The 21,333-nt window shown below is 47.1% G+C and overlaps 1 protein-coding gene and 1 long non-coding RNA gene across 2 annotated transcripts in view; both read left to right on the forward strand.

Annotated features, from left to right (window-relative positions):
- The first annotated feature begins 13 nt into the window (after positions 1-13).
- Positions 14-5,729, forward strand: LOC144225019 (uncharacterized). Its single transcript, XR_013333194.1, has 3 exons — positions 14-131; positions 3,640-3,786; positions 5,218-5,729. It is a non-coding gene; the product is annotated as an uncharacterized LOC144225019 (long non-coding RNA).
- An 11,604-nt stretch (positions 5,730-17,333) lies between these two features.
- ANKS6 (ankyrin repeat and sterile alpha motif domain containing 6) overlaps positions 17,334-21,333 on the forward strand; it is a 42,994-nt gene continuing 38,994 nt past the window's right edge. The window contains exons 1-3 of the mRNA XM_077756058.1: positions 17,334-17,344; positions 17,482-17,978; positions 20,644-20,688. Of these exons, the coding sequence (XP_077612184.1) occupies positions 17,334-17,344; positions 17,482-17,978; positions 20,644-20,688 (553 nt within the window). The remainder of the gene's footprint in view (positions 17,345-17,481; positions 17,979-20,643; positions 20,689-21,333) is intronic.

Consider the following 21,333-nt stretch of genomic DNA (forward strand, 5'->3'; position numbering starts at 1 on the left):
GCGCCCTGGAGGGTGGCTGGTCTTCAGTGGGTCGCCCCGCGGACTTGCCGAGACCCGCACTACCTTTCTTGTTGGAAAAGGTGACGGCCGTAAAACCCTCAGCTCAGCGCCTGGCACATCGTAAGCGCCCGGTAAGTGTTGGCTGAATGCGCCCTGCAAGCCCTTATCTCATCTGACCCTTACGCAGTCCAATCACAGGGTAGTAGGTTTGCCAGCTCCACTTGACGGATGATGGGACTGAGGCACAGTGAGCCTGTGTCACCGAGCCCTGCAGGCCCGACCAAAGACAAAAGTGTTTAGATTCCGTGAATAGCAAACTTTCCCCCGGTTCTCTGTTAATCAATCTTTGTTTTATCCCTCACTTCACAAAGGCCTCCAAGAAACTGATAAAAGGAATGAACCCCCTCAGGGAAACACATGCAGAGGCACCCATAATATGATCGCACACATCCCAGGCCATCCGTTCTTGTTAAGTAGCCCTGACCTTGGCCAGAGGTTTCCTTTGAGGGGATTGAAGAAATGAAGGAGCCGCTGGGGTGCTGAAAATATTTAACAGAGTCAAGACTAGAGTGAGGCAGGAGGCTCTCTCCAAGGCAGGAAATGATAGGTTGGGCCAAAAAGAATCAGCAATCAAAAATAAACAATGCTTTTAAAAATCAAAATGAAAGCAAAAAATCCATAATGAATAAAATATCAAAATTTTAAGTAAAAACAGAATGTGACCCTATGTTTACATGGCTCACCTCACAGGCCTCACTCACCCTAATCCCTGCCCTGATTCCATGTCTAGATTTTGGTGGTGGTTACATGGAGATATATACACACACGCATATATATGTATATATGTAAAAAGTCCTCTGGGCACGTGGGGGGCTCAGCCCATTGAGCCTCTGACTCTTGATTCAGGCTCAGGTCATGATCCCAGGGGCGCGGGTGCAGTCTGAGATTCTCTCTCTCCCCCTCTGCCCCTTTCCCCAGGTCGTGCTCTCTCTCTCTCTCTCTCTCAATCTCTCTTGCTAAAATAAAAAATTTATTTTAAAAAGTCATCAATTTCTCCTTTTAAAAATATGCATTTGACTTATGAAAGTTCTATCTCAATTAAAAACATAAAAAATAAAGAGAACTATGAGGAATAAGAAACAGGAATACCCCTGGCCTCTAGTACAAATGCTGAAGTCCTCAATTTGGCAGGAAGAGATGCTAAGAATACGACTTCATGTCAAGGTCAAACTCCCCATGCCGCTGGGGGAGAGGGGAGAGGGCCTTTACCATTTCACACCTTTGTAACACATGTTGTTCTCCCAACTTGAAATGCCTTTCCCCACCTGGCAAACTCCTGTCTACCCTTAAGTCCCTGCCAAAAGCCACCTTTTCTGTGAAGCTTCCAGCAACTCCACGGCCTTTTAGGCAAATGCATTCCACGATTGCATCACCCTTTTGTTATTAGTCAGGGTTCCACCAGAAAAATAGAACCAGGAGGCGATATATTAAGAGATTTTTTTGCAAGCGAGTGGCTTATACAACTTCAGGGGCTGGTTAAGCAAGTCCAAAATCTGTAGGGCAGGCCACCAGCAGGGAAGGCTGAAACTCTCTGGCATGAGCTGAAGCTGCAGTCCACAGGCAGAATTTCTTATTTTGTAAGGCAGCCTCAGTTCTGCTCTGAAGGCCTTTCAACTGATTGAATCAGGCCCGCCTACATAATCTCCATTAAAGTCAACTGATGGTAGACGTTAATTATATTTACAAAATATTTTCATGGAAACATCTAAATTAGTGTTTGAGTGAATAACTGGGGATTAAGACCTAACCAAGCTGACATACCAAACTGACCTTCTCTATTAGTTTCCTAGGGCTGCCACAACAAAGTACCACAATCTGGGTGGCTGAAAACAACATAAATGTATTCCCTCTCAGTTCTGGAGGCTAGACGCCCAAAATCAGTCAGTCCCATAAGCAAGGTCATGCTTACTCTGACTGCTCTACGGGAGAATCCATTCCATACTTTTCTCTTAGTTTCTGGTGTTGCTTGAAATGCTTGGCATTGCTTGGCTGGTCCACGCATTGCTCTAATTGTAATAATCTCTAATCATTGCCTCCACTGTCATTCTTCTGATGTGTGTCTGTCTCTGTCTCTTCTACTCTTCTTCTAAAGGGCACCAGTCAAATTGGATCTGACGACTTTGTCTTAACTTGATTATATCTGTAAAGACCAAATAAGGTCACATTCATAGGTACCAAGGATTGGGACTTCAACATATCTTGTTGGGGGACTCAGTGCAATCCGTAACACCATCATACTTGGTGGTGTACAGTGCTTGGTACACTGGGCCATGTTTAATTTAACCCTAGCCTTGTAACAAAAAGAATGTAAGGGACTTAGAGTATGACCGGCGGTCACTTCATGATTGCAGAGCTTGGTATAGAGTCAGACACACAGAAAGTGCTCAGTTAATGGCTGGCTTTGTATCTCACACTCACTTCTGTGGGCATCGCTTTGAACTCGCTGGGGCGGTAGGTGTCTGATGGTTACATGCAGGGAGGAGTCACTCCCATAATGTGACAAACATGAATTCTTCAGGTCTTGTTCCTGGAAGGGCCTCAGTGGTAACTTAATATGGGAGTTTTCAAAAATCTGGCTTCCAGGAATGCTGGGAGACCACCCAGGAAAGGAAAAGGGGCTGACTGAGGCTCCGGTTCTCTTCCCTAAAACCAGAACATTGACACTTTTATTTGTTTAATGCTTTGAGCTTCCTTCTTAGACTACAGCACCCTCCTCCCTAATTACCAGACGAACTGGTAACAACACCAAAGAAAGTGTATCATACAAGTCCACAGCATGTCAGTGGCAGAACAGGAAATAAAATGGCCTAAAAAGGTGTGGCAGAAACCTGTGGATGTCTGCCAATATGCGTTATCTTCTCCTTCCTTAACAGTAGAACCCCTGAGTTGTGTGCTTGTTTCTCTGGGCCCATGGTCTTCTAAAATAAAGACTAGAATTCTTAGCCTCCTTTGCAGCCAGGCACGGCCATATGACTGAGAGTGTAGCCAATGGACTATAAGTGGTATTATCAGATGGTGCTTCTGAATAATGTCCTTAAAGGAAACTTCCTTATCCTTGCCTCTTCCTGCAGGCTGGATTGTGGCTATAAAGATCAGAACTCAAGCAACACTGTGGGTCATGCAATAAAAGCCATGCACTGAGAGTGGTTAAACAACATGGCAGAAGAAATCCAGGTCCCTAACACTGTGGACATTGAACCAGTCCTGATAACCCCCTTCCAGGTTTTGCTTACATGAGGGAGAAATCAACTTCTATCTGGTTTATGCCACTGTTTCTATTTCTTTTTCTTTCTTTTTTTCTATTTTCTTTGTTTTTTCCTTTTTTTTTTCCTTTTTTTTGTCCTATGCAGCCAAATCTAATTCTAAGTGATAACAGGATTAATTGCACAAGAACTCCTCCCAAATCTGGCTCTGATAGTGTGGTGGTTTTAAAACAAGGCTGCAAATTATTCAATAGCCCCTTGCCTTGAATTGGGGCAGACCTGTAACTGCTTCAACTATTAGATTATGGTAGAAGTGGAGCTCCTTGACTTCACTGGCTAGGAGCAGGAAGACATGAAGCTTCCACTTTGTTCACAGGATCACTGTTCTTGGAGCTCGAGCTGCCAGGGAAGAAATCCCTATCTCGGTGTTGTCATGCTGGGGAAGCCGCAGGTGGACAACCTAGCCAACAGTGCCAGCTGTGCCCAAACTTCCACCGGCCCAGCCAGCCCAGGCATCAGGCAGGTGAGTGAAGAAGCCATCTTGGAAACGATTCCAGGATGCTAACCATTCAGGTCATTTCACCTGTGGCTCCAGATGTCACAGAATGGAGAACAGAGGTGCCCTTGTCAAATCCTTGACTCACAGAATCCAGGAGCACGACACGATGGTGGTTGTTTTACACCATGAAGTTTGGGGATGGTCTGTTACTCGGCAAGAGGTAACTAGAACAAATGGAACACAGTTTTTAATTCAGAAAATATTTATTGAGCATCGACTATGTGCCAAGACCATGGTAGAGTCTAGGCACACTATAACGAGCAAGTGTCAAAGAGAAACAAAACCAGACACTAAAGTGGTAAGGGCAGATTTTCATCAGTAACATGCTATCGCAATAGGGAAGAGGGCCCAGTGTGAACAGATTCAACTTTGATTTGCACAGAATGACTGGGCGTTGTAAATAGGGTCAGGGAAGTGAAAAATGAGAAAGGAGTAGTCAGCATAAATGCCGATAATGCCAGCTGTGTCTGTGTCTCGCAAATATCAAAGTTAGGATTCTGTTCTCACACAGAGACAGAGGCCCTATCCTTCCTGATGATTACGTTGTAAAGGAAGGGTTTTCAGTCCTTGAGAAAGACACTCTTGAATCGTAGGAGATACATATACATCTCAAAGGGACAGAGAAAGGATTTATAACTGTAAACCCTTCTTAGTAAGTTCTCTAAGAAAGGGTAGTCAGGGACTGACAGTTAGGTGTCTGCTATGACAAACAGTAGATTGGACAGCCTTGAGCTTTCTCAGGCAGACACTTAAGAGGGGGCTGGGGTCACCCTAAGAGTGCAGCCTTGAGCTGTTAAAAACTCTGTTACTGTTTACATCGTTAATGTGAAGGGAGGTGGATGTATAAAATCATCTGTGTTCAGAGTCTGTCATCTTTATAGGCCAAAGTTAAGGCTTGGTTGAGAAGTGGGCTCAGAGGAGCCTGGCCGGGGTTTGTTTGATCAAGGAGAAAGTCTTTGTCACGACGCCTATTTGCAACATCATGGTGCTTAGAGTGCAATGGAATAGACAAATATTAAAAAGGTATCTTACTGGAGTTGTGGGAAGGGTTTTGAAGAATTACAGCATGCTAAAGCCTGGTTTAGTTGACGGCTTTAGGAAGGCTTCTCTGAGGAAGTAATGTTTACGTGGGGACCTGAATGTTAAAGTGATATCAGAGATTTGAAACCATATTTTAGGTTAAGGTGGAGCTCCCTCTGCTGGGAGGGAAATTTGGGGAAATGAATAGTTTTGTCTCTCCCATAAAAGGACAGACTGAGTAAACTGTATTTAAAAAAAAAAAAAATCCTGGGAAGCTAGTCCAAAGCTTTTTAATTAGATATTCTCTATTTTCAAGGGGACCACAACCAAAAAAGTGAAGAGGCATAAATGTGGTCTGATTCTCTCATTTTGCAGATGCGGAGCCTGAGGCACAGAGCAGGGAAAGGGCCTTGAACAAGTTGGTGTCTCAGATACAGGTAGAATTTAAGCCTCCATCCTTGTTGACTCACAGCCTTCCTGGAGGAAAGGGGCTTTCCATGAACATCTCCCTGGGCTGCAGGCATCTCCCCCCCCATCCCTCATGCCCCGGGGCTCCAGACGGGGGATGGGTTTGAAGAGAACCATGCAAAGCGACTCCCACACAGGACAACCTGCTGAGGACACCAGGCTGGTGGGAGGTGACTTCACCCACAGAACAGAGTCTGCTGGTTGGTGCTAGAAGGCAGGTGTGAGAGGAAAGGCCTGGAGCTGTGCCTTTTGGCCCCTATCCAGATGTTCAACACAATTAAGATCTGCGGTCAGATTAGAAAGCAGATGCGGATTACAACTCACACTGTCTCGGATCAGTTTACCAGATTGGAATGCTTCCTGATAGAGGCTCAGCTGCCAAGAAAAGGACGGCTCTACAAAACCCGGGTTCAAGTCCCAGATNACTCTCCTTTCACTCTTATGACGACATTGCAAGGTAGACAGATGAGGAAATTTAGGCTCAGAAGGCGAGGTGACTTATTCAGGGTCAAAAGACATGGAAGTGCAGAGTGATGGTCTGGGTCCAGGTCTCTTGACTCCTAATTCAGGATTCCCCACCACACAATTCACTGGCAGACTGCTGTGAGGCGAAAAGGCAGCTTAGTTTAATGCATAGGCACACAACTGTGGAGCCCACTTGCCTGAGCTCACACCTCAGCCCCATCACAGATTGCTGGGTGGCCTTAGGCAAGTTACTTAACCTTTCTTGACTCAAGTTGCTCATCTATAAAATGGTGGTGATTATAATAGTACCTCCTGAGTAGGGTTCTGGGGAGGATTGAGTGCTGTAGTCTACACAGCCACCCCAGGCTCAAAGCAGGGTGGGAAGAATTTCTACAAAGGCAAATGGAAGGTGTCCAGCACCTTGCTACTCGAAATATGGTCCTTAGCCCGGCCGCATTGGTACCAACTGGGAGCTGTCAGAAATACAACAGCTGGTTAGTGGAGATAAAGCACCAGGAATGGTCTCTGCCCAGAGTAAGCCCTATACAAATGTTACCGATGATGACAAATGGCACCCAGCTGGGAAAATCCAGCTGGGACTTTAATTCTTTTTGCACCACTTCCCAAGTCGAGTACCTTGTCCTTCCCTTGGGTTTGTTGTTCATTTGGGGGAGCTTATTTGTTCTTTGACCATACCATCTTGTTTCATCAGCTGTTCAACCAACAAACAGATCTCTCTAGAAGGCACTTTTGATTTTTTTGTATTAGCTCCCTTCATAGGGGTCATTACACCCCTTTGAGAGTTTAGCGTGATATATGGTAAATGTGAAATTTCAAACATTAGTGGAGAAAAGATGGCTGATTCAGTCAATGACTGGGGCAACTTAATAGCCATTCAGAAAAAAATAAAGTTGAATCCCAAACTCACACCTTATACCAACATAAATTCCAAATGATCTAAAGATGTAAAAGTAAAAATTAATAATAAAAAAATCCACTAATAAAGGTATTGGATGAAAGAGCCAAAAAACCTTTATAGAAAAGATCTATAAAGTTGACTACATAAAAATTTTAATATTCAGTAAGGCCCGAAATAATATAAACTCAAAAGACAGAAGACAAATCAGAAAGAGATATTTGCAGATGACATTTACCCAGTATGTGAATCAGCAGGGAAATAAAAAGAACAGAAATGAAAATGGCTGAAAGGAGGCGCCTGGGTGGCTTAGTCGGTTGAGCTTCCGACTTTCCCTTAGGTCATGNGAAAATGGCTGAAAGACTTGAATAGACAGTTCACCCAATAAAGAAATACAAATGGTCTGTAAACATATCAAAACGTGTTCAATTTCTCTATTTAAAATGCATGCAAATTAAACTTACTCTGAATCACGTTTTCACATATCAGATTGGCAAAGGTTAAAAGGTTTTTAATTCCGGTGTTGGCAAGGACGTGACTAAACAGGCACTCTTATCCACTGTTGGTAGGAATGCAAACTGGCATAACCTTTTGGAAAGCAATTAGGCAACATTTATTAGAAATNGAAAACGGCTGAAAGACTTGAATAGACAGTTCACCCAATAAAGAAATATAAATGGTCTATAAACATATCAAAATGTGTTCAATTTCTCTATTTAAAATGCATGCAAATTAAACTTACTCTGAATCACGTTTTCACATATCAGATTGGCAAAGGTTAAAAGGTTTTTAATTCCGGTGTTGGCAAGGACGTGACTAAACAGGCACTCTTATCCACTGTTGGTAGGAATGCAAACTGGCATAACCTTTTGGAAAGCAATTAGGCAACATTTATTAGAAATATTAATGTCTATATCCTTTTGATTCTGCAGTGTCACGTCAACAGAAATAGATTCACAAGTGCTCAAGAGATGTGCTAAGAAAAGGAAGCCTTTTGCAGTATCGTGTATAAAAGCAGGAAGGTGTTAATAACCCAAATGTCCACAATAGGAGATTATAAAGTACTGCACATTCACTCACACACTAATATACCAAAGTATCATTAACAGGAATGAAACTAATTCTAGGTGTTTAATGTACAAATGTGCTTAAGATGCATTATTAAGTCAAGAAAAGCAAGTTGTAGAGCTGTATAGATGGTATGATCCTATTCTGATAAAATTTCTTAGTGTACACAAAGGAAAAAAACTCTAAGGAAATATCCAAACTATTAACTATTATATTTATTTCTGATGACTCAGATTCTGTGAGCCTTTCCTTTCCATTCAATTGAATCATGTTTTTCAACAAATATTTATTGATTACCTACCACCTACCTAACACTGATTTCAAAGGAGCTCACGTTCTATATTTGCACAACCTTGGAATTCTTTTCAACAAACATTATTATCATATTAGGGAAAACAAGTTAGACATTTAAAAGTAAATAAGTACTCTTTATTTTTTCAATGTTTGAGAGAGAGAGAGAGCGCGCACAAGCAAGCAAGCACAAGTGAGAGTGGGGGAGAGGCAGAGAGAGGAAGAGAGAATCCCAACCAGGCTTTGCACTGTCAGTGCAGACCCCGATGTGGGACTCAAACTCATAAACCATGAGATCATGACCCGAGCCGAAGTTGGACACTTAACCAACTGAGCCACCCAGGCCCCAGTAAGTCTTCAGAGATGATTTTACTTGCAGGCTGTCTTTACCTCCTTTCTTTTTAAATATTTTTTTTTTTTTTATTTCTAGGCGAGAGAGAGAGAGAGCGTGAGCAGGGGAGGGTCAGAGAGAGAGGGAGTCACAGACTGAAACAGGCTCCAGGCTCTGAGCTGGCAGTCAGCACAGAGCCCGACGCGGGGCTCGAACCCACGAACCGCGAGATCATGACCCAAGCGAAAGTCGGACGCTTAACCGACTAAGCCACCCAGGCGCCCCTCCTCCTTTCTAATCCACTGCACCAGTGTGTGGAATCCAGCCCCCGGTCCCTCTTTCCAACCTATATCCTCTCTTTTCTTCCCGCTACCCAGATATCCCCCAGTCTTTCTGCCCAACTTGTGACCAAGCTCTCCCATGAAGCTGTCAGTGATACCCCCAGACTGTGATACCTGCCTCTGAACTGATGATGAAGCTCACAGACCACCCTCTCCGCAGTCATGTGGGATCCCCTGGGAGCCAGTGGCTGACCCTATTGTCTGTAACATTCCATCACAAACGATGCCGGGCACACAGAAGGTGCTCAGTAAGCGTTGGCTGGATGAGTCTGTGTTGGTGATGGAGGTACGCTGCTCGGATCATCCTTCCAGAGAGCCCTGCCCCGACCCCTGAGAGGATGACTGTGGGGACCGTAGGAGCAGACTCGAACGTCTGGCTAACAGTTGGGTTTAGCACTAGAGGACAGGAGGCGGGTGAGGTCAGAGGACTTTATTCCTCTGGGGAGTGCTCCCTACTAGGTTATGCGGCTTGGCTGTGTCCCTCTACCAAAGGTCCTAACTCCTATCAGCTAGATCTCTCCATTTTCTCTCTTGCAGAATTCCAGTGACTGCTCTCGCCCTTCCCCCTTCTGGCCTGGGTGACAATGGCTCCCTATTGTTACCAGCTCTGGAGTACTGCACCAGCTCTTGTGGCTTTTAGTAAACCCTGCCCAGACTTCTATAATTAGTCCTTTAGTAAATCTTCCTCACTTCTTCAGCCAAGTGTACCATCTGTCTCCTGCTGGGACCCTGACTGCTATAGCCACTGTTCCACACGAGATTTTTTTATAATAGCAGAACACTGGAAACAAGTTAATTGTGCACCATTAAAAACTGATTAAATAAATTATGGAACATCTGCTTAATCATGTTACATGCTACCACTGGAAATGATACGGCAGATCTATAGTCACCTGCATGGAAAGATGCCCAGGCATTTGTTAAAATTTTAAAAAGCAAGATTCAGAATAGGCTGCATTGTATGAACTCATTCATCCAAAATGTAAAATACACATTTGTTAAGGCTGGGTTTGAGGTGAGGACAACCCTGCTCAAAACAAACCTATCAAAAAGTATGGGGGGGCAGGCGGCGAGGATTTTCCGATTCCATCTCTTTCCATCACTCGTCCTGCTTTCCTGTGTGGTAGCTTCACTCTCAGGCAGCCAATCTTCAAGTGGTGGCAGAGCAAGGACCCGTTCGGCTCACGACACCCGGACATCCTGGCAGTGAACACTTCAGCACAGACGGCTTTGTTCCCAATCGTTTGGCAAACAATCCTGGGCCAAAGCAATAAGGACGGACTTGGACATATGCTAACCACTGAACCATACACACTGAGAGCGGAGAGGGAGGCTCCCCGGGAGAAAGGGGGAATTTCTTTCCCAAGTAAGAGAAACAGGACGGGTGTAGGCAGCAGGGATTCGCTCTAGGGAATATTTGCCGTCGACATTTGTTGTCTTTTTTGTCTGCTCACTATCTGAGTCCTCCTGCCTATTCTGGAGAGTCTCCTACCTTCTAGAGCATGTATACTGGAGTGCACTCCCCCCCTCCCCCCCGGCTATACATGCTGAAAGTTCCAGAAAGGCGCTTTCCCAGCCTCCCTTTTTGCCAGGCAAAACATGAGACCCAGGCTGAGCCATTTACATGCTCTCATCTCAGGCTTTGGCTCTCAAGCTGGTAATGCAAAAAAGGGCTTGTGTCAGGGCGCCTGAATGGCTCTGTGGTTACATGTCTGACTCTTGATTTTAGTTCAGGTCATGATCTCACAGTTCGTGAGATAGAGCCCCATGCTGTCAGCACAGAGTGTACCTGGGATTCTCTCTCTCCCTCTCTCAAAACAAACAAACAAACTTAAAAAAAAAAAAAAAGGCCNCTGGGGCATCACTCTTGGTTGTGGGGCCTCCAAAATTTGTTTTCTGGCCCTTGTAGGATCTGTGAGCTACAAGAAGAACTTTGTATTAATCCCTCTTTCTAATTTCTAGCTAAAGGGTTAATTTCTACAGCTTGCAAGCAAGAAGGTGGATCAATGCCTATACAGACAAAGGCATGTTTGTATACATGTGAAATACCATCAGAAAGATAAAACAAATGTGAATACTGGTTACCTGGGGGGAGCTGGACCAGGAAAGTGGGGGAAGAGGGAAAGGAGCTTTTACTTTTGTCTTATGTCCTTTTGTACTGTTGGAATTTATTTTTTATCATGCGTATTACTTTTATAATGAAACAACTAGTTAGTAAAAAGATACCTAAATAAACAGACTAAGAAAAGGATGCAATTATTCAGGATTTCCCCAGAAACAAATGTCTTCATTAGGCCTTAAAAAGGAAGTCATCCTCCCCTCTCCGGTGAATGGGGCCAAATCTAGAAGCGAGTGAGAGTGTACCACCTCAGACACCGGGCCTAAGTGATTCGCTCTAGCCCTGTAACTCACCCTGGTCACTTTCCATGGCTCCCTATTACTCATAGAGTAAATCCCACGGTCTCCATCCTAGCCCCGAAGCCCTTGGCAGTCTGAGTCCTGTGTACTTTGGAGACCTTTCCTCATCTTTACACTGTGCTTAGAAGACTGTTCCAGCTCTGCTGGCCCAGATCCTAAGGGTTTTACTGTCTTCTCTGATCTTCCAATGTCATGACCTTTATTCCTTCTTCAGGCTCTCTGCAAGTTTTGATTTGTGTTATGTCTATGTACATGAGACTTAGTCATTTAACACTCATGTACTGGGCACCTACTATATGACTGGCCATCTTCTAGGTTTCTGGACCGCAGCTCACAGTCCGCTGAAACCAATTACCCCATATCCGAATGTTGATGTTATCACGATGAGCAGGAAGCGTGGGCAATTTGCAAACAGGACTGCCCTTGTTAGGACCTTTTTTCCCCTCTGCCTGGATTGCACTCTCCCCAGATGTCATCATGGCTCCATTTTTCAATTTCTTCAGGTCTCTGTGTAAGTGCCACATTGTCAGCGATGCCTTCTCTACCCACCCTACTATAAAATAACGTCCTATCCTCTATCCTATTTACTTGGATTTATGTTATGCTCTATTTATTGCTTTAGTAGCACTCATCACCAACAGACATACAAGTTACTTACTTGTGTATTTACAGCTTGTCTTTTTCCATACAAGTTACTTACTTGTGTATTTAGATTGTCTTTTTCCACTGTCAGCTCCAGAGAAGCAGGGATTTTAATTTGTTCCCTCCGGCTTCTCCGGTACCTACAACAGTGCAGAGTTGGCACTCCCTAAATGTTTGCTGAGAACAGGGAATTGGGCTGGATGTCAGACCTGGTCCTAGCACAGCTCTCCTGCAGGACCGTCGTGGGGCCTATAGCAACACTCAACCTCCTTTAAGTTTCTGTTGTGTCTTCTTGTCAATTGGAGTGGTTGTCTGAGCCCTCCCCGGTGGCTAACAGGATGCTGTGAGGACCCAATGTGGGTCTTGAACTTCAGTGTGCACCAGAATCACCTGGAGGGCTTATTAAAATACCGGCGGTCTGGGGCACCTGGGTGGCACAGTCGATTAAGCGTCCGACTTCGGCTCAGGTCATGATCTCATGTTCGTGGGTTCGAGCCCCGCGTCGGGCTCTGTGCTGACTGCCAGCTCAGAGCCTGGAGCCTGTTTCAGAGTCTGTGACTCCCTCTCTCTCCGACCCTCCCCTGCTCACGCTGTCTCTATCTCTCTCTCAAAAACAAAACATTAAAAAATAAAATAAAATACCGGCGGTCTGGAGCCACACACAGAATTTTTTTTCTTTAAACGTTTTATTTATTTCTGAGAGAGACAGTGTGAGCCAGGGACGGTCAGAGAGAGAGGGAGACACAGAATCTGAAACAGCCTCTAGGCTCTGAGCNAATTTGCGTTTGTAACAACGTCCCAGAAGGTGCAGATTCAAGAATCACTGATGAAAAGAGATGAAGGACAGGAGGCGCTGGTAGCCTTAATTTCCAGGTGACCAGCTCCGAAGGCCACGCAGGACGTACCGAGGGGAGCGGAAGGAACAGAACGGATCCATCCGGCCCTCACTCTCGCCAACAACTATTTAGGAAGGGGCGGTGCAGCGCCAGGCACTGGTAGGGTAGGGGCAGCGGCGCGCCACAGGCCGGCCCGAAGCGGCGGTGGACCCANGGGGCCGGGGGCTGGGGGTGGTGGGCCGCCCTCCCCGGGGCGAGCAGGGCTCAGGTGGCCGGCGCTGCCGGGCGCCCTCCGCAGACGCCCCGGGAGGTAAAGAGTCAAGGACTCGTTCCGGAGAGCCGGCATGGTAAACTTTGAGCAGCTTGGGATACTACGAGAAGTGGAAGTGCTTTTTAGTAATAAAATCAGAATCTTAGAAAGAGTGGGTCTTTTGAAACAGAATCTGAAGACTGCGTCGAATGGAATCTTAAGAGATCCATCATCTTAGAGGTGGTTATTCATTCCTCCTTTCAACATGGGTTCCTACGACCCTACCTCCCCACCTAGCCTGAAGATGGGACACTGCGGGAGCCAAGGCACAGCCCCACCGGGAGCAGCTCACGCACCAGTGGGCAGGCCAGACAGGACATCAGGCTTGACGGGGAAAGTGCAGGGAGCTCTGGGGATGGCAGACCCCGTTTGGGGAAGTGGAGAAAGGTTTTTGGTAAGAATGATGTACAGATTCATGTCGAGACTCTGTAAGAATTAACCAGGACAGAAGAAGTGGCCATGGGGTGATAGGCTCACGCAAACGTTTAGAAGCACGAGTGAACATAAGGCATTGGTAGGACTGCTAGACTGATGTCAGTACCAGGAAGGGGCTCCAAGTAGTGGGAGATGATGCTTCCCTGGAGAGAAGGGGCAGATGCCATGTGGCAGGGCTGAAAAGGATGAGCTCTCCTAAGAGCACTGGGGAGTGATAGAAGGTTCTAGGCAGAGTGAGTGACAATCAGATCTATGTTTTGGAAAGATCGCTTTCAGTGCAGTGTGAGGACAGATTGGAGGGACGGGCTAACGTCAGGAACCCTAGTTAGCGGGGGATTGCAGCGACTAGGGAGAGGTGATGGTGGCCTGGACCAGAGCCGAGACAGCAGTGGGAGAACAAAGAGATGTTTGAGCTGTACTCAGGAAGCAGGGTGAACAGGCCCTGAAACCCTGGTGGGAAGGAACTCAGGTGTACAGTAAAGTCACTCACCCCTGTTGGCCATCTACTTCGGTCCCACCCACCCCTTAGTTTGGTCTCTGATGGATGTTTTAGTATCAGAAATGGTCACATTCGTGTTTTTTCCTGTTCTGAAAACGATAGCCTTTATTGAGCCCTTTTTGTGTCGAGCACCGTGTTCAGTGCTTTAAATGAAGTAACTCATTCAATCCACACAAAACCTTAGGAAGTATGGCTAGTGTCATCCCCATTTTACAGATGAGGAATTGAGGCTCAGAGGTAGGTAACTTGCCCAGGACCATGCAGCTAGTAAGTGGCAGAGTCACATGCACACGCAGGCAGGTGACCCCAACGCCTGTGCTCCCCAGCCTCTGCTCTCAACACATCTGTGCCTGTTCCTTTTTAGTGTTGACCACAGGGAAGCTACTCCCCAAATTGGCCAAATGCTAAAGAGATAGGTTACGTGGTGTTTACTTCGGCCCTAACATCACCCTCGGCTTCTTTACTTCTGCCCTTCGTTTCTCTGCCCGCCAATGTGGCAGAGCTGGCCCCTCTGCTCAGTGCTTTGGGTGGTGGGAGTTTGTACCAGGTCTTTAAACACAGGTGTGAATTGCCAAAATTAATTGGTAATCACAGCAGCTGTTCAGAAAGTCCCATGCTTCCCTATCCTCAGTAATTACCTGGTAGAATCTTAGCATCTACAAAATGATCTCAGCCTTCCTTGAAGTCTTTTATGTTTTCAGCCTAATTGAATGACCGCTTAGGCTACCCATGGATTCAGAAAGCATTCCAAATGTCAGCATTTCTGTCCAAATTCATCCCTTTTCTTTCTCTCTGAAAATTTGTTATACCAGAAGAGCTGGGGTTTGGGGATTTTAGAGTCTGGGTTCAAGTTTTGATTCTGTCACTTTCAAATCAAGAGGCCCTGAATTTACTGCTTTCCATTCAAATCTTCAGTTTCCTCACTTATGAAATGGGCGTTATCAGTTTATTTTAGGTTTTTTAAAGATCAAATCAGGGGCATTTGGGTGGCTCAGTCGGTTAAGCCTCTGACTCTTGATTTTGGCTCAGGTCCTGATCTCATGGTTAATGAGGTTGAGCCCTGCACAGGTCTCCGTGCCAAGCCTGTGGAGCCTGCTTGGGATTCTCTCTCTCCTCTCTGTGCTTATCCCCCAGTCATGCACACCTCCTCTCTCTCAAAGTAAATAAATAAACATGTTTTAAAAATCCAGTGAGAGGAAGGGGCACCTGGGTGGCTCTGTTGGTTAAATGCCTGACTTCAGCTCAGGTCTTGATCTTGCAGTTCATGGGTTCAAGCCCCATGTTGGGCTCTGTGTTGACAGCTCAGAGCCTGGAGCCTACTTCAGATTCTGTATCTCCCTCTCTCTCTGCCCCTCCCCTGCTCACACTCTGTCTCTCTCTCTCTCAAAAATAAACATTAAAAAAAAGATGTCAAAAATCCAATGAGGTGTGCTTGGGTGGCTCAGTTGGTTGAGCTTCCAGTTCTTGACTTCGGCTCAGGTCATGGGACTAAGCCCCATGTCAGGTTCCTCACTGAGTGTGGAGCCTGCTTGAGATTCTAACTCTCTGTCCCTTGCTCGCGTTCTCCTCTCTTTGTCTCTATAAAATAAAAAGATCAAATGAGACAAAAGTGACAATACCTTTTAATCTGCTGTTAGGAATTGTGCCAGATTTTATCTTACACTTCATAATGAAATAGTGTAATTTTTAAAAATTCTTTACCTCAGAGGAGGATGCAGGAGTTCTTTAGTTATTCCCATTGTCTGTCTCTAGACCATCCTCCACGTGGTTATGCCCGTCCTTCATTTAGACACTTAATCGTTTCCAGCAGTTACTGAGTCCCACTGTAGGTCAGCCACCAGTCCTGTCTGTCCTTGGGGAGCGCACGGTCTTACAGGAAGACACGATTGTAGGAGGGAGGCTCAGGTGCGCAGATGAAGGGTACCTGAACTGGGGGGCAGGGGGGCTGGAAGCTGCTCAGAGGTGAACTCTGAGCCAAGTCCCGAAGCAGGATGAAGGGTGTGCTCGGGATATAGGGACAGGAGAGGACTCTGGTCAGAGAGGCGGCATGGCAGAGGTGTGGGAGGAGTATAATCGGGGCTGGCGTGAGGGTTGGGCGGAAATGAAGCCGACCAAGTCGGCAGGCCTTCCTCCGGCAGCGGGAAGCTGGGGAGTGGCCATCAGGTTTAGGTTTGGGCAGCACCATCACGCAGGATGGTCAGCAAGGGACTGGAGGCAGGAAGATAGGTTGGGGTAGCTGCTTTCTGCACTGGAGTTTATGTCCATTTGATTTTGCTCCCTCTCTGCTCTTGGAGAAGAGGAGGGACAGGCCCAGGTCACCAAGCTCTCCCTCCAGAGGCTGAGCTGACCCGGTACCGTTAAGGTTCATGTCCCTGAAGGTATTTGTAAGTCCAGATCAGAGTTTGGCCTTGGCTTTGCCTCCACAGGGAGAAGGGAGGCCCTGGATTTATAGGAGGTTTAAAAACACACACACACCTCACTTCCGGAAAGGAGTTCGGGAATGCAACGAGAGATTCAAAAGACTGCCTCACAGATGTAGACGTTATGCAGGCATTATGGTCTGGAACCGCTGGCCCGTCTCTTGTCATTCTTTCCCAGTTAGTCCAGGGTTCCTTCCAGCTCTGACACACACTGCTCTGAGCCCAGTGTGCCAACCCAAACCCTGCAAAACAGGTCTTTTCTGCCCCCTGGTGGCAAAAGAAGGAAGAGATTTTTTTGCTGGCTAGAGGCCTCTGTTTTCTTCTTCCTGGTATGGAGTTGGAGGTCGCTTGTTTATGTCTCCCGGCCAGCTCAGTCTTCGCGGAGGAAGGTCTGGCCCAGGCCGTTCTTAGCCACTGGCAGCAGACATTCCTGCCAGCAGGTGGCAGCAGGTCTCTGGTAAGAGGAACCCGAGCCCCTCTCTGCTGACCACAGCCCTGCCACACCTCTTGGCATGGGGTGCACTGGCTCATCTTGAAGGACCTTCTGTGTGCGTTTGGGGATGCGTAGACATGAGTCAGACATGAGTCCTGCCCATGGGAGTCAGCACAGGCAGAGAGATAGATTACAAGGCTGTATAAGACAGAATAAAATGAACTCTGAGATGTGGGATGTAGTATGGTGTAGGGGAAAGAGTGACGGCATCGGGATTCAGACGGACCTGGGTTCTGACCCTGACACCACCTCTTACCAGCTGCGTGACTTTGGTACTTTGTGCAACGTGTAAGGTAAAATGATTATTGTATCTAACGTTTACGAGACCCTTCGTTTGGCCAAACTCTGTTATAAGTGCTGTATATATTACATATATGTGTAGTAACTCATTTACTTCTCAGCAGCCCTTGAAGTAGATACAATTATATCCTGATTTTACAGATAAAGCAATGCAGGCATGAAGAAGCTAAAGTTCTTTCCCAAGATCATACAGCTAGTGATTGGCAGAGCTGGATTCGAACCTAGACAGGGCAGTTGCTTACCTTTGTGATGGTGGATATGCAGGGCCGGTACAGTGCCTAGCGCTAGAAGGCCTTTTATTATATATAACCACTATGATTTTAATAATTAATGACAAAGGAGGGTTATGTATGCTTTTTCATCAGTGTTCTATGTTAGCGTCACTAATTGTCCATCTTCCTGGCAGATTTGGGCATGCGAGCGTGGCACACCTCCTTTTGGATCACGGGGCTGATGTCAATGCCCAGAACCGGCTAGGGGTCAGCGTGCTCACTGTGGCCTCTCGGGGTGGCCACCTGGGGGTGGTGAAGCTGCTTCTGGAAGCCGGTGCCTTCGTGGACCATCGCAGCTCCTCAGGCGAGCAGTCAGGAGACAGCAGGGATGAGCCGTTGGACATCACAGCCCTGATGGCTGCCATCCAGCACGGGCATGAGGCCGTGGTGCGTCTGCTGATGGAGTGGGGTGCAGACCCCAACCACGTGGCCCGAACCGTGGGCTGGAGCCCGCTGATGCTGTCGGCACTCATCGGGAGGCTCGGCGTGGCTCAGCAGCTGGTGGAGAAGGGGGCCAACCCGGACTACCTCGGCGTGCTGGAGAAGACCGCCTTTGAGGTTGCACTCGACTGCAAGCACAGGGACCTTGCAGACTACCTGGACCCACTGACCACTGTCAGGCCCAAGACAGGTCAGGCCATGCCACCATCAGTTTGCTTCCCTTCCTTGTCGTGGCTTCACAGAAGACCCTAAATGACAAAAGCTGAGGACCGCCCAACCCGAGGGCGTGTGCAAATCGGAAGTTTAGCCTATAGAGCAGTGGGTCTTAAGATGTGCTGTGCGTAAGAACCAGTTGGGAGTGCCTATTACTTGCAGGTTGCTGGCTCACCCTCCAGAGAGTGACTTGGTATCTCTGGGAAGAGCCAGGAACCCCCGTGGCAAGGCCCCTCCTTTCTAATCAGATGATTCTGATGTGTAATGTTCTGGGATCTTTCTAGGACAGGGTTCAGCAGACTCCCTGTAAAGGACGAGAGAGAAAACATTTTAGACTATGGGCCAGTCTCTGTCAGAACCACTCAATTCTGCTAGAGCGAAAGCAGCTAGACATTATATGTCAATGAGTGGGTATGGCTATGTATCAATAAAACTCTAATTACCCAAACAGGCTGCAGAGCAGATTTGGCCCAGGACCCCTGCTCTAGAACAATGGGCCCTCTGCCCTTGAGGACCTTGGCCTCTGTAGGGAAGACAGAGGAGAAACGGGATATAAACCTATTGGGAATAATAACTTACATGGTAGGTAGGTGGTAGGTACCGTGGCGGGGAAGGAAAGTGGGCGGGGTTGAGGTGTGGGGTGTGGGGGCGATGCCTCGAGGCTGGGCGGCCTCCTGGAGCTTGGGGCTTGTAGCCTCCTTGTAGCTGACCTGCGGGAGCTGAGGGAGTGCTCCACACCGGCTCTCAGGTAGCACAGCAGAAGGGAGAGGCTGTGTCAGCAAGGGTAGAGTATTCCGTCCATAACTATTGGTCCCCGGCTCTTTTTGTGAGGTGCTAGGAAATTCAACTCGAAGACCCCCAGCTCTCTCCCTTGCATTAGCTGCAGGATAGGGTACTGTCGAGGCTGTAACGGTCATTGTGATATACCCCAACGTGATGGCTCCTTGGGCCGGGAAGGGTCCCCAGAACTGTGGTGCTATCAATGCCAACACCGGCATCCAGAATGAGGAACGGGCCAGGCCAGGGTCACCTGGCATCAATGCCACAACTGTCCCGGCCTCCTGGGGTCAGACTAGAGGGTCAGTCATTCTTTCGTACCAGATGGTTTCTTAGCAACCAACGTGAAGGTCAGGCGACATACTTTTTTTTTTGTCAAAGGGTCTTGGCATGAGAAGTCCCGGCCCATAGCAGATTAGATTCTTCAACACTTAAAAGAATGTGACCTATTTAAAACTAAGATGCAGAATCTTTTTTTTTTTTTTTTAAAGTAGTCTTTACGCCCAGTGTGGAGCCTAACTCAGGTCTTGAACTCACAACCTCACAACCCTGAAATCAAGACCTGAGCTGAGATCGAGTCCAACACCTAGCCGACTGAGCCACCCTGGCTCAGAATCATTTCTTGTTGGTATCGCACAGGCAAAATTAGACATTTAGTTCCGTGGCCCTGTCTGTCCTTCTCTGTAAGAACTCCGGAGTTAAGTACTACCCTTTCTGGGGTGGGTGCTAGTCACTGGTGAAGGTAACAAAAATTGCTCTTTGAATGAGACCTAAGGCTTTCTGAAGCACTCTCCCACCTATATTACTGATCCCTGCCACCACCACGTGGTACCCATATTAGCATGTTATCCCCCATTGTTGATGAGGAGACCAGTCATTCTGGAAAGACGTACTCAAATTCTGATACGCCAGCTCCAGACTCGGTGGTCCCTGCACTGTGCTGCAGCTTCTTCCCAGCTGCCCAAGGGGCTGACCTGGACCGGAGATTTAGCCCAGAGTCACAGGTCCCCCTCACAGCCGCTCCATCCCTAGAGTCAGAGATTGCAGGAAGTCCTGCTTTTGGCCACCTGTGAGGGGCCTGGTCATGAGGATGTCTGCTTTCTGACAGCACGGTACTCAACAGCCCAAGCTTGGAGGAAGGGGACAGATGAGCAGACGAGGGAGGGGCAAGCATTGGTGGGTGCATCAAGGCCCAGGTTTGGGGGTAGGCATGGACTTGTGTGCCAGCCGAGGAGCTGGGCTGCAGGGGCCAGCACGGACACCTGCGGTGGGCAGTGGTCTGCAGGGAGCCATGTCTGCAAGTCTGGGGCAAGGTGACTCTCAGAATCCTTCAGATTCCTTCTTCTTGGGGAAGGAAAACAAAAGTTAACATTGGCTCTTCTGGTGGCTGTCTCTGCGATCTCCCTCTGGGCTCAGCTGCTCAGTGTCTCAGGGATCTGCTTTGGAATTATCTCATGGTTGCACATTAGTTTTCAGGGGAAAAAACTCACTTCTTTTAAATTTTCATAGGAATCCATATTTTTCCAAGACTATATATACTTTTTACTACATCTAAGAGAGGATATCCCAGAGTTTGGAATGCTCCAAAATGATTGCTTATGAGTGAGGGATCAGGAAACATTCTGCTTATTCATGTTTTCTTGGCCAGATGACTGCCCGGAATCTATCTATGGAGCATTTGCAGACATTCTGTGATAGTAACTCTTCCAGAAGGGCTATTGGGTTCATCTGTTACATATGTCTCTTACAGATTGCTTTTGGAAAGTAGATCATTTTTAAATGCTAGGCTATATTGTTACATGCTTGTGACTTTTCTACTCTACTAAACCTTTCGTGGTTAACTTTTAAAATCCTTACTTACCTAGATGAGGAGAAAAGGCGGCCTGATATTTTCCACGCGTTGAAAATGGGTAAGTGTTTTTGAAAATCTTTTTAGACATTTATGAAGATAGGGACACGTTCTCCCAATCTAGCATCTGTAGTCATTCTTCAGGCCACCCAGAGTGTTTGTGAAAGAAAATAGGCATTTTGTTGTTTCCTGACTGTAGTTTCACACAGGGAAGTTTCAGCCCCTGGAGGCTGATAGTTCTGACGTTGCTTATACACCGGTTCCAGACCCCCACCCCTCTGGCCCAACCCTGTGGCTATGCTCTGGCTTTTCCTTACTTCTGAAATGCTTACTACCGACATAGGCAGTGGCCTACCTACTCTCTACTTTATTTGTGATGAAGGGCTAGTTAGCCCTAAGATCTCTTCTCCTGATATAGACCCCACCTCTAGGAAGCCCTCCCTGATTCTCACCCCCCAGGGTGATCTGAGCCCTCTGTATGTGCATTGCCCTTCATGTTTCTTTCATCTGTTCTCTAATCTCAATAACACTTCTCTCTTTTAGCAAAGCTATTTGTGTGCTTGCCTCCATCCCTCCCAGCTTGGGGGATTTGAGCGTGGGGGCTACCTCTTTCTCGTCTTTGTAGCCTGTGTGACACCAAGCAGCCCAGTGCAGAGGCAGGTAGAGCACATGCTTGTTACATAAACCCTCCCCCCCACCCCCCCCC

This window comes from Crocuta crocuta, unplaced genomic scaffold (genome assembly GCF_008692635.1).
Source record: "Crocuta crocuta isolate KB4526 unplaced genomic scaffold, BGI_CrCroc_1.0 scaffold431, whole genome shotgun sequence".
NCBI lineage: Eukaryota > Metazoa > Chordata > Mammalia > Carnivora > Hyaenidae > Crocuta > Crocuta crocuta.